This window comes from Acinonyx jubatus, chromosome C2 (assembly GCF_027475565.1).
Source record: "Acinonyx jubatus isolate Ajub_Pintada_27869175 chromosome C2, VMU_Ajub_asm_v1.0, whole genome shotgun sequence".
NCBI classification, from domain to species: Eukaryota; Metazoa; Chordata; class Mammalia; order Carnivora; family Felidae; genus Acinonyx; species Acinonyx jubatus.
The window spans coordinates 3,901,454-3,914,707 of NC_069384.1; the positions used below are offsets into that span (position 1 = coordinate 3,901,454).

General features: G+C 58.4%; 1 protein-coding gene across 1 annotated transcript in view; it reads right to left on the reverse strand.

Annotated features, from left to right (window-relative positions):
- The window catches only part of UMODL1 (uromodulin like 1), a 65,887-nt gene extending 53,804 nt beyond the window's left edge, over positions 1 to 12,083 (reverse strand). The window contains exons 1-4 of the mRNA XM_027041550.2: positions 10,503 to 12,083; positions 10,225 to 10,426; positions 9,788 to 9,956; positions 6,034 to 6,276 (exon numbers count right to left, since the gene is read on the reverse strand). Coding sequence (XP_026897351.1) covers positions 6,034 to 6,276; positions 9,788 to 9,863 — 319 coding nt within the window. The 5' untranslated portion in view covers positions 9,864 to 9,956; positions 10,225 to 10,426; positions 10,503 to 12,083. The remainder of the gene's footprint in view (positions 1 to 6,033; positions 6,277 to 9,787; positions 9,957 to 10,224; positions 10,427 to 10,502) is intronic.
- Positions 12,084 to 13,254: the final 1,171 nt, after the last annotated feature.

The window sequence follows — 13,254 nt, forward strand, 5'->3', positions numbered from 1 at the left end:
CACACAGGCCCACCTGGCTCTGCCCGGATTCATCTAAGGCCCTGCACCCTGCCGGGCCTTTGGAAGTGCAGCTCTGGGCCCTCTGGGCTCCAGGGAGAGCAGAGAAGGCCAGCGGGTAACCAGGCTCTGCAAAGGGGAAGGTTAGCCCCTGGGAGACGCGTGGGGTCCCACGTGGAAGGGAAGCCGGAGGGGCTGCAGTCCCAGGGACAGCCCTCGGGACTCCCCCGCGGTCTCCGCAGGATGCTCCACGGACAGAAGGGAGGTGGCGGCCCCTCCTTGCGTGGGAGCCCATCACCCGGGGCGGCTGTGCCGGCCAAGGAGGGGAAGAGAAAGCCAAAACTGCCCAGAGGAGAGTCTGTGTTTGCTCTTCTCACAGAGCGAGGCCGCCGCCTGCTGCCGGACCCACGCTGCTGAGCAAGGGCTCGAAGTTCGCTCTCAACACCATTTTCCTTTCCACGCTGTCCCTGGCTCCCTCGCCGCTTCCCAGGCTCCGGGTGGCTGTTCTGATGTCTAAAGTCCTGGAGGCACTGCCACGCCGGGTCTGGCTTTGGGGGCATGGAGGGTGGGCCTGTGGCACAGCCTGAGGTCCTCGCTGGGGTGGGAATAACAGCATCCCTGTAGCGCCACCGTTCAAGGACCTCAAGTCCATTGTTTTCTGTCCCATCATAAAATCTAATGCTCTCAAGGCCAAGGAGACAGGAGATTAAATGTAAGATGAGCTCCCGGGACAGAAAAATGACATCAGGTTAAAAAAACAAAATCTAGGGCGCCTGGATGGCTCAGTTGGTTGGGCATCCGACTTCGGCTCAGGTCATGATCTTGCAGCTCGAGAGTTCGAGCCCCGCGTCGGGCTCTGTGCTGACAGCTCGGAGCCTGGCGCCTGCTTCGGATTCTGTGTCTCCCTCTCTCTCTGTTCCTCTTCTGCTGTGCTCTCTCTGTCTCTCAAAAATAATGTAAAAAAATATATAAAAATAATTTAAATAAAGGAAAATCGGGGGTGCCTGGGTGGCTCAGTCAGTTAAGCATCCGACTTCGGCTCAGGTTACGATCTCACGGTTTGTGGGTTCGAGCCCCGCGTCGCGTTCTGTGTCTGGAACCTGCTTCAGACTCTGTGTCTCCCTCTCTCTCTCTGCCCCTCCCCCGCTTGTGCCCTGTCTCTGTCTTTCCCTCTCTCAAAAATAAATAAACGTTAAAAAATTAAAAAAAAAAAAAAAAGCAAAATCCAAAAACAGCGTGACGTTGAATTAACAGCGATGCTCAGTGCCGGTTCCCGCGTTGGGACAAATGCACCATGGTAACGAAAGACGCTACCATCAGGGGAGCTGGGGCGGCTGTGTGGGTTCTGTCTACTCTTTCACCACCCTCTCTGTAAATCTGCAGCTACCCTAAACTAAGAGGTTTATTATTTGCATGGAAAGAAAATAGGGGCCACCAAGAAAACCCGGCTCCCCAAAATGGCCGCCTGATCTCAACAGAAGTGATTTCAAGTTGAAGTCCATCTTAAATGGGCTGCCGCTGCCCCCCACCCCACCCCCCGTCCTCAGAGCTGGACGGCTTGCTGAGAGCCCAAGAGAACACTCAACAATTCCAACTTGGGGGAAAGTCAAAAATCTGCTTCTCCTTCCACTAACTCAACACAAACAATGAAACAGGACTGTCCAGTGCCTGGCAACCCGGGGTTAGTTACAGTTCAACGAGCCAGCCCAGAGCTTTCCGTCTGGGCAGCGGCACTGAAGCTCTCGCCAGGGCTCGGAATCCGATCGGCTCTGGAATAATCGTCCCGCCCGGCCTCCTTCCTCGGAGACCTCCTTCCCCAAAGGGGTCCTGGTCGTCAGCCTGGGGAGGCTCCCGGCCCCCTGGGGTCCTGGGCTTTCCCGTGAGCCTGCGGGAACCGGGGCCGTCTCTGCAGTTGGCGAGCATCGGTGGAGACGCTCCCAGGAATTCATCATGAGTGAGTCACACCTCGGTCCACAGCACTGTTTGTAGCATATGATACTCATCACGGCGTTCTTTATAATAAAGAGCTGGAAACAACGAGACGTGGGGTGGCAGGGGCTTGCTTAGTAAGGGCTGACACATCCATCCATATGAGGCAATGCCATGTGGCCATTAAGTCACGCTGCAGCATAATATCTATTGACAGGACAGATGTTCCAGATACATTGCTAAGCGGGAAGAGCACAGTACGAAAAGTCTCGGCCAGGGTGACCATGCTTTTCTAGAACGTCTGCCCCGAATGAAGACTCCAAGAGAATATTGACGGTGGTCATTTGTGGGCAGTGGGCTAATGCTAATTTCTCTTTGTTCGTTTCTGTTTCCAGATTTTCTGCGCGGCTCGTGTATTCACTGTCGTAATTGTGTTAACAACTGCATTGAAGTGAAATCACGCGGGACTTACCGTTGCCTCCCCGGTGCTGGACTTAAAAGAAATAATGGGAAAAGTCGTGTAGACTGAAGGGAACATCGCCCGTGAACTCTACCTGCCTTCCCTTTCTAGATGGTTGGGTGCTGGGTGGGAGGGGACAGAAGCAGGCAGGTCTGAGGTTTCGCCGCGGCCTGGGGGTAGGATTCCCAGCCCTTTGCGAAGATACAAGTCAGCCCGCACTCGGAGGGAAGTACCTTCTGCCCGCGTGTCCTCCCAAAATCCCCAGGCTGCCCTCCCCCCCCACGCCCCCCGGCTAACACAGGCACTGGCCCTGCCTTGTTCTGTGCAAATAACCAGGGGGGCTCCCGGGTCACTTAGACTTGTTCTGAAGAACCAGCCTGTCACCAGGCACCTCTGGACCAACTTTGATCCAAGGAGCCGAGCAAGCATGGAGAAGGTCACGGTGCTCGAACAGCCAGCTGCGGGGTGGCACCAGGCCCTGGCACCACACAGGGGCCTTCCTGGGGAAGAGGCCCGAGCTCAGCGTCCGCCCCCCCCCCCGACCTGCACCTGCCATATTGACCCCCCCCCCACCACCACGGCCCCTTCCTCCAATCTAACGGGGGGGGGGGGAGCCCAAAGCCCAAGTCCATGCCACCTCGGTCAAGTCACCTGCCTCCCCCGTCTGTGACTCCTTCTGCATAAAGGCAATGCTCCTGGCCATTGGTGACCAGGAATCTGCCCGGCTGGCCTGTCACAAAGGACACACTCACGGAAGGCCCCCTTCCCCTTCTCCTTCCTTGCAGGCTCCTGACGGCCTCCTCTCTACACTCCTGCTGGAATGATGCCTCGAAGGCCCAGGGGGACCCCAACCGCACTCAGTCACCTCTGAGGGGCCTCCAGTCCTCCAGGGGAATTGTGGAGGCCTATAGAGCCTGGCCAGGCTAAGATTTAAGGCAGGAATGTTTGTAGCCCGGGAGACGGCTGGCTGGCTGAGAAGCAGCAAAGCAGACCAGGAAAATGGGTCTCCTTTGAAAGGTCAAGGCTGGAAGCAGCCTGTGGGTCAACATGTTTTCTCACCCTGTAAATGCTTAATCGAAAGCAGTAAAACAGCCCCCTTCCTATGACGTATACACCGCCCCCGTCACGTTCCCCTCACTGCCTGCACATCACTACCCTGATTGCACTGTTGCCCTGGATCACTTAGGAGTATGCTTTGTCCCTGCTTTTGAAACTGCGCGTCCCTTTCCCCTGCACCCCTTGAAACGTACTGGTAAGATTGTCGGCAAAAACCGGAGAAGAGCTTTGCTCGGGGCGTCACCCCTAGAGCGCTTGGCCCCCTCGCCTTCTCCTTTCTCTGCTTCAGGGGTCTGGAGTAATCTGTCACCCGCCGCCCCAGGGTTTGCTGGTCAACCCGGCAGGGAATCCTCCTCGCCCCGCTCCCTGTGTGTCCCCCGCCACAGCCGCGCCATTACCTGCAGCTTCCCAGAGAGCCCTGCCCGTGGGACTCTCTAACTGGAATGTTCTGGCCCTCTCCACACCTGGTGAGTTCCCAGTTAAAGGCGCCGAGACTCCAAAAGTGGGGTTGATGTCCCACGAGAGGCATTTCCTGGGGGCTGGCTTGTCGAAGGCAAGACAGATGGACAGCAGGTGGCGGGGAGGGGACGCCAGCCCTCCCTCTGCGAGCAGCCGCACAGAAAACACCAGTCAGCAGGACGGGGGCTGGGGGGCGGGGCTCCTCCGGCCCCCGGACAGGTGACCTCACTAGTCGAGTGATCTTACAACAGCGAGCAGGTGGGAAGAGTGTGGCCTTCCCAGATGAAAATGGTCAGAGCAGGACTGCACCCACCCACTACCTAACCGGGTCCTGAGCCTCCGTGCCAAGGTACCCACACTGGGTCCCCCACCACCCCCAGGAAGAGAGGTGCTCCCCGCGGGGCTCCCTTCGTGCACGTGGCTCCGGAATACAGTGAAAGTGGAAAATGGGCCAGTGTCTGCACGGGAAGGGACTCCCCAGATCCAGCACCTGGGAAGGACACCAGGGGACTTTTAGGGCGCCAGTGGGAACAGCCAGGTGGCACCAGGCTGGGGGCCCTGGGGTCATACATCCCCACCTGGTTTTTATTGGTGGTGGCAGCATGGTAATGGTGGGCAAGCATCAGCCATGCCCATGAGGTTGCTTCGGGCGACCTGAGAACGGCGTGCTTGGGATGACTCAGGGAGCCAAGCCCACGCAGCCTTCTGGAAGGGCTGCCCCAACTATGTCCTACAGCCCCTGGGTGGGGGGCGGGGGGCCGGTGCCCCTGGGTGCAGCGTCCAGGCCCCAGCCCGCTGCCACCCTGGCCATGGGCCCTGGGGGTGGGTCACGTGGGGTGCCCCTCCCAGACCCTCAGACTGCCACTGGGTGCCCGCTGGAGGTGGCAGACCTCATGCCTTGGGGTGGCCCCTCGAAACTCACTGGAGCCACATCCTTCCTACTTCCCCTCCCTGACTGGGTGGGGCCGGGGAGACCTTATGAGGCTCAGAAACTCATTTAGATCTGGTATTGACTCAAATGTAACAGCCACTGCCACCCACCCATGCACACACGCCTGCATCCTTTCCCCTGGAAGAGGTCTTCTGGAACGTTCCCTCCGTGTCAGGAGGGCTCAGACAGTGGTGGGACACAGCCACACAGCGCACCCTGGTAACTGCCCCAAGCATCTTCCCAACAGCCCTGAGGAAGGAGGAGGACTTGGGGGCCCCGGGGGGTGAGAGGGGCCAAGGGGACCTTTCTGTCTCTTTCACACATGGAGGCTCGGATTAGGATTTCAGTTAAAGAAAGCATTCCACTGCAACTTTTAAAAAGAAAAGATTGCTCTCTCTCTCTCAAAAATAAAGACTAAAAAATTTTTAAAAAGCGGGGGACGCCTGGGGGGGCTCAGCCGGTTAAGCGTCCGACTTTGGCTCAGGTCATGATCTCACTGTGCATGGGTCCGAGCCCCACATCAGGCTCCGTGCTGATGGTTCCAAGCCTGGAGCCTGCCTCCGATTCTATGTCTCCCTCTCTCTCTGCCCCTCACCCACTCACACTCTGTCTGTCTCTTTCCCTCTTAAAAATAAATAAACATTGAAAAAAGTTAAAAGGAAAAGACTGGCTGTCAATATAGAGGAGATTTGCAGTGCTGGTTCTCAAACTCAGCTACGTGTTCAAATTGATCGAGAGCTTTAAAAAAAAAAAAATTCCAATGCCCCAGCGATGTCCCAGACCAACTCTATAACTATCTCTGAGGACTGGACCCAGCCATCAGCGTTTCTAAAGCTGCCCAGGGGCCTTTGACGTGCAGCAGGCCTGAGAGCCACTGCGCCCAAACAGAAGTTCTCAAAGCGGGGTCCCCAGGGAGCATCGGTACCACCTGGGAACTTGTACTTCGCCCCGACCCATGGGTTCCAAGATCTGGGGGTGGACGAGCCATCCAGACAATCCTGATGCACGCCCCAGCTTGGGGACCATTGTTCCAGAAGGACCTAGTAGGTTCAGCTTGGGGACCATTGTTCCAGAAGGACCTAGTAGGTTCAGGGCTAACGGTGTGCACAGCGACCGTCCTGAGTGTCATCAGGAGTCCCGGGGAGAGGACAAGGGAGCTGCCCCTCTCCCCTCCCCCCACCTGCCGGCGTCCCGGACTCACGCGGGACGCAGTAGAGGCCCAGCTGCTCATAACCCCGACAGCAGTCGGTCACGTTCCTGGGCTGGGGGACGTCCACGGCCAGGTACCGAGTTCTGTACACCGTCTTGGGGCACCTCCTCCACGGGATCCACCCGCCACAGGGAGCGTAGGTCACGTGTGACGTGTGGACGGCTTCCACTTTCTGGACGTTTCGGGTCACGCTGTAGTTGCACAGCTGGAAACTCAGCAAGGAAAGGCCGTTTTCTGCAGGGGGGAGGGGAGGAGGGCAGGGATGGAGGGAGACAACAGAGAAAATTCGGGAATCAACTCGCTAGGAGGGGTTCTGGATAAGTCCTCCACTTCTGCAAGAGTGAGGGAATCAGGACCTCGGGCACCGGCAGAGCCCCCGGGCCTGCCCACCAGGCAATCGCGTGAAGCAGGGGGAACGAGGCGTAAGGGGGACCTACACGCCCAGCAGTCCCCTCTGCAGAGCCCGGAGATGCCACCGGGTCCGATCCATGCTTTCTGCAGCCCAGGGGCTGACCACACGCCGAAGACATGGAGTGGGGGGCTCCGGCTTCTGGGGCTCATGTGCCACGCCCCCTGGTTCAGCGGGCTGGAGCGTCCTGAATCGCCCCTGAATCTCCACGAGCCCCGGGTATGCCGCACGTGAAACGCACGCACGCCCATTCCCCCCGGTAAATATGCATGAAGGGCTGCCCCTCGCCAGGCCCAGATGGCAGCGACAGTTGGGATGGGGTGGAAGGGTACATAAACGATGCTTTGAGCACACTTGAGAAGTTCACAAGTGGCAAGTTAGCGCAGATGGGAGATGAGAGCACCGCGCCCCCTGGAGGACGACATCCACCTGCCGGCTCGCTCTCTGTGTCTCTGGCCTGGAGCCCCCTTGCTGCGCACAGACGCCCGTGGCCCCTGTCCCTCCGTCTGCCCGATCGTGGGGTCCTCAAGACCCCGAGGCACCCCCTACCTTCACCAGCCTGGGTCGTGGGGCGCCCGTGTGCCCACGGAGCCTCTGTGGTAGCAGGAATTGTTACGGGCTGAATTGTGTCCCCACCCACCCTTCCAAAATTCATGTGTTGAAGTTCTGGAAATAGGTTTTGGCAGATATATTTAGTTAAGAGGAGATTATGCTGCAGTAGGGTGGCCCCAATCCATGATGACTGGTGTCCTCACAAAAGGGGGAATTTGGACACAGAGACAGACACGCAAACGGGAGGGTGCCACGTGAGGACGCAGGCAGAGATCGGAGTGCTACCTCGACCGACCAAGGGTGCCAGGGTCTCCAGAAAACCCCCAGAAGCGGGGAAGAGAATGGAGCGGATTCCTCCGGAGAACCCAGCCCTGCGCACGCCTCGATCTCAGACTCCTGGCCTCCAGAGCAGGGAGGGACTAAATCGCTAGTGTTTGAGACTCCACTGTGGTGCTGTGTCAGGGCAACCCCAGGGAGCTAACGCTTAGCAGTGAGCCTGGGGCTCTGCCCTCAGGAGCCCTCTGAGTAGGAGGAAGGAATCAGATACTTACTTAACCTCTTCTAAGCTTTGTGCAACTGTGCAGCCGCGGGGGAGGCGCTCAATATTATAGCGTCTACCCCTCCGTAAGAAGCTGGGCTTCTGGAAGCAGCTGCGAGATGGCAGCAGAAATAACCTGCATCATCAACACTAGGACAGCACCCGAAAGACTCCCTCCTTGGCCTCACAGCATCCCACGAGCGTGCAGAAAGCAAGACTTTGGGGGCTGGTGACCCCCGGGGAGAAATGGGGCCGAGCCAGCCGTCCGGCTCAGGCTGATGAGGGAGCCTGCAGCCTTACTCTGGGCAGAACGCGGTGCTGAATCCCAGCACCCAGGGCGAGCCCGCTCCGAAGCCACGTGAGCCAAGGGGCTGTCTCCCAGTCGGCACTGCGGGTGGCAGGGCCTCTGGGAAAGGACATCACCTGCTGCCGCTTGTCCCCAAAGGGATCGGTTACAGCGCGCTTTGGAGAGGAATGGGGAGGCCCTCGTAACTGGGGTTGGGCAGCAGAAACCAGCTTCCCAGGCCAGGTGGTGGCCCAGAGCTTGGATGTCACTTGGATGAGGGACTGGTGAGGCCACTCACCGAGTGATGGTGCCCAGCAAGACAGAGCCCAAGGCTTCCTGCACCAAGAATTTGGCAAGGTGGCTCCAGGTTTTGTTTTGCATCTGAAACCAAAGAGGAGATGCCAACCACTAATGAAGGTTACATTTCCCCAGCCTCTAGAGAGCCGCTGTCTCCATCCAGTCGTGACAAGGTCCCAGCTGAGCATCAGCAGAGCCTTCCTGCACTCAAAGGTGCACACACACGCACACACACACACACACACACACGCACGCACGTCTCCCCCGAAAGTGCATTTGGGATCTGTTTGTTTTGTTTTGTTTTTTGCCTGTTCCCAGGGGACACCAGGTCCTCTGAATCCTGGTTCCTTGGCAGAGTCCAGAGGAGAAACCTTAGAACAATTCCTCCCTGTTCTGTAAATCCTTCCAGGAGCCACCAGCACGGGAGTCGGGGGTCCCGGGTTTTAGTCTCAGAGGTGGGAAACCTTATCACGCTGGAGTGAGTGTCACCCTGGGGTCAGAAGATCCGAATTCGCACCCGCTTCCCCGAACACCAGTTGTGTGATTCTGAGCTCGTTTCACGCCCTCCCAGTGACCCCATCCCATGGTCAAATACTGTCCGCGCCCCCCCGGAAGTAAGTAAATGGAACTTCGCCTGTAACAGCAGCATGTGGCACATGACAGCAGGTGGCTGAGCAGCCCTGATGTGACACTGAGCCTCTGCCCCCCGCCCCGGGTCCCCACAGGCACCGTGAGGGAGGGACTCGTGAAGTCCCTCCGGACATTTCCAGCTTCTCCAGCCTCCTGCTCTTAGCGCGACTGAGCTGCAGCCTTCACACGTTACCCAGTCCGCAGGGAAAGTCAAGGGAAAGAAATCACCACCCAAAATTCTGCTCGTGGCGGAACCAACTTTAAACCAGTGCTGAGCCGCAGTTGACTGTGGAGCCTGTGTGAATTCCCAGCTGAGTAAGAGAGATTTCAAAAGCAAATGATTTCAAAGGTTTGCGATCTCACGGCTCCAAAATCCCGGGCTTCAAAAACCTGACCCGCCTCAAGCAGGAACGTGTGCCCGGCAAATGCTTGGGGCAGGTGCCCTCGCTGGGCTCCTCGCTGTCCCGTCGGCCCCTTTGCACCCTCGTGGACCGAGGAGGAAACTGGGGCTGGCGGAGCCCAAGTGGGGGGACCTGGCGGTGAGAGCCCACTTCACAAGCCCGAGCCTGCCTGGCAGGGGAAGAAGGTTCGAGCCAGGGCCCGTGGCAATTCAGCTCACTGCCAGCTGGGTGGCCTCGGGCAAGTCCCTGACCGCTCTGGGTCTCCCTCTCCTTACCCGCGAGTAGGGGACTCCAACCCTCCGAGGCTCGGGAGACTTCGATTCCGAGCCTCTAAGGACGCACCCGTCAGTGCGGCCTGCGGACCCGCAGCAGAAATGCACAGTTCTGGGCCCCACCCCAGACCCGCCGACTCGGAATCTGCATTTAAACACCACCGATGCCCAGCTGACTTGGGGGCACGCACACTGCCTCTTTTGTGGCCACCAGGAAGTTTGGCAAAATGGAAACGACACCACCTCTCGAAGCAGATGCGTCTTTGTGGGGCCGCCGCCCTCACGAGACCCACTCCCCAGGAGCCGCCAACCCCGCCCCTGCTCCTCCAGCATCCCCCATGCTGAGCCCAGAGCCCTTACCTGTAAAGCCGCTGGCCTGGCTCGGGCACACCGTGCTGACCAGAGCCAGCAGGGCCAGCCCGACGGTCCCGAGCATGGTCGTCGGAGGCAGAGCGGCTCTAGGCCTCTCCTGGGCGGCTACACAAAGGGGTCTGGGCCACCGGGGCCTGGAGAAAGGGCCCTTCTGTTCCTGCTGGCGGTGGCGATGGCTTCAGAGAGCGTGCTCCGGGGGAACGGTCCCTTATGCCTGCTTGTTAACACCCGCCACCAGCGCGGCCGTGTCCCTCGGGGGGCCCGCGTGGCACAGCCCATTCTCTCAGCAGACAGATTGCATCTTTCAGGAAAGGTGAGTACCCAACCGCCAGGCGGCATCGCTAGGGCCCATCTCGTTGTTACGCAGAAAACACATTTCAGACCCAGATCTGACTCCCTCCATCAAGCACAAGGGATTCTCTTACCTTATCGTCGCAAACTGGCAGGACAAAACAGCACCAAATCAAAGTGGTACATCAGATTCAGCAAAGCGTCCTTCACACCGCTGGACAATACGGATCAAAGCCATAAAAATGTTCATAGGCCGGAACCCAGAGACCTCTTCCTGAGGGGTGATCTGAGGGCCGCGAAGCGGCAGTCTCAGAGACGTCCGTTCCCGGGCAGCATCTAAAAGGGAAAAGCGTCAAAGTGGGCCACCACGGGAGAGCGGGAATGTGACTCGTCACCGAGCACCCAGACGCACCAACACGGACCCCGGCAGGCTCGCCACGAAGATGGCGGTACGGCAGCTCACGGCATAAAGTCAGAACGGTCCCCACAAGGCCATCTCCACGAGGACACAATTCTGTTCGCTCCCGTGAACAGGGGAGCCAGAGGAGTGAAAAACGGAGCGGGTGATGGGGCTTCAGCCCACGTACGTTTTATCTCGGTGGCCGCCACGCCCGGTGTGTGCGTTTGGCATGTAAGTTTCACACGAGGTACTTTCTCGTGGGTGACGCCGTCCTCGTCGTCCGTCAGGCTGTCTTTCGCTGCTTGGTTGGCAGCGAAGCTGGAGCCCGTTAGCGCCAGGTCAAGACCTCACTAGTCCCGCTGGGAAGACTCTCAGGGAAGGTAACCAAGATCCGTCTTGGCCGGAGGGTTCAGAGGTGTTATTCCCCTGGTGCTCTCACCACAACACAGGCCTTCCAGAAAGGCACCTTCCAGCCTAACTCCCACAACACCGTTGCTACACCTTCTATCCTCAGTAGGTTAACCACTAGGATGACGGACGGCCGCGTTTGCGCAGCTAGTGGTTACAGGACAGATTCCAGAACAACAACAACAAAGAGGAGGTGGAAACGATCAGGCAGCAGAGGGGCTCAGCGCGAGCATCTTGGAAGGCAGTGCCCTCTGCAGAAAGCCGGGAGTCAGGATTGACTCAGAAACCGCTGGGATTAAAAAAAAAAAAAAAAAGTTTCAATACGAAAAGAATACATCTTGGAGCTATAACGCAATAGTCGAGAAAAGACGGAGTTTAATCAGCACCAGCGATAAATGAAAAAGCCTGAACGTTTAAACATGTGAGATGAATCTGTATTGCGATATTCTATTTCTGAGAGCTGTGACCGCTGTCACGGACGAGAGCGTCTATAAAATAGGAAGGTGCGGTCACACCTTCACGCTCTAAAACTGGAAAGTGGTCCTGTGTGCTATTTTCTCGCACGTTCAGAACTACTACTCTATGGAGTGGATCCCTTGCTCCCATTGCACAGATACGGAAACTGAGGGTCAGAGAGGCCACACAGCCAGTGACCGGGAGATTCGATCCTGAAGCCCGAGTTCTTCGCACATCACTCCCTGTCTGGCCAGGGTTCCAACCGGGAGAACGCCCAGCCGGAGGCCCCAAGAGAGCCGAGCGAGGTCAAGACATCCCTCCGGCTGAGCACTTCGTGCTGATTTGGAATTGTCCACGGAACGTTGTCACAACGTGCTTTCCCTTTGTATCAAAACTCACGTGATCCTAAGAAACTCTCAAAAGTGACCATCTGTTTCGAGCTGGGTCCTCCCTCACCCTCCTTTTCTTACAAGCACAAAAAGAAAACCATGGGCGTCCTTTTCACTTCATCCACAGTAAGGTATTTCCTTCCAGCTACTATTTATGCATGTTTTTCTGCATGATGGCCGCAGGGTTTTTCCACGTTCTTCTTTTCCATGTAAAAGCTCTGAGGAGAAAATAACCACGCACCATAACGTGGCGGGGAGAGGGGAGTCTCTCCAGGACATCACGCCCACGACTTCAAGAAGGGTCTGGTCACGTGTCCACCCGGCAAAGAGCCCCCGCCCCCAGGCCCCTTGTCCCCAGGCGGGTCCCCTGCAAGGAAACCCCAGCATCTTGCCCAACACCGTGCCCAAGAACTAGGGATCTCAGGGGGGTTGCTGGTGCACTGTGACACTCGTTCACACACACACACACACACACACACACGCACGCACGCATCCATGTGTGTGGACAGGCACGTTCACACTCACGTGCGCTCACGGGCGTGCACACTCGCTCGCACTCGCGTGTGCGCGTACGGTGCAGGTGCTTGCACGCTCACCCTGTTGCCTGTGCGCACGCACACACTCCCAGGTGCTTGCACTCTCACACTCTAACGTGAGCGGGTGCAGACGTGCCCCCTGCTTGCACGCTCTCGCGCTTGTGTGTGCACGCGCACGTGCCGACACACACGCCTGCTCGCTCATACACGGGCACACACACCCACGGGATGCCGATGTGCTTCCTGTCCCTGGAATGTGTCTCCAAGGACGTGAGCGGCGCCCGAGCTGGGCCCCCCCGCCTGCCCTCTCCCGCTGCAGGAAGAGGGTGAACGGACCTCACCGGCACCTTCTCATCTCAGGCTCTGAGGTCCCTCGTCCTGTGAATGACAGACCCCACCACAAAATCACCACTGTCGTTACCCTGCGGGCCAAAATGTATGTGCCCCCAGCGCTGTCCTAGGATGCGGCAATCTCGTCCCAAGGGATGGTGTGAGCGGCCCCGGGGAGAGGGGCTCGCCACAGTGGTCTAGGGCAGGGGTGACACGTGGGGTGACATTGCTCACAGCCCCCTTTCCGGAATCCTGCTCAACACGCAGCCTTGACAACGACCATCTATCTGGTGGAACGTGCCTCCCTGCCTCACCCGGCCTCGGGCTGGGGGGACGATAGTGCGGGGGGAGACACAGGTGGCAGGGCGTCCTGCGGGCATGGGGGCTCGCCGTGGGACCTCCCCCCGGGGTCCCGGCTGCAGGGTCAGGTCCCTGTGGAACTGGGGGCTCTGGGCAGGGGCGGCGTGGGGTCTGCTCTGTTCCCTGCCAATTGGCGGGGACCGTGCTGGGGGTGGGGGGAGGCGCCTTCGGCTCTAAGGGGAGCTGGGCGGGGCTACCTCCAGGGTCAAGGGCTGGAGAGGAGCCCAGTGAGGCTGTAAGAAGGTCGGGTTCAGAGGTTCGGATCCAACCCTGGCTGTGTTACCC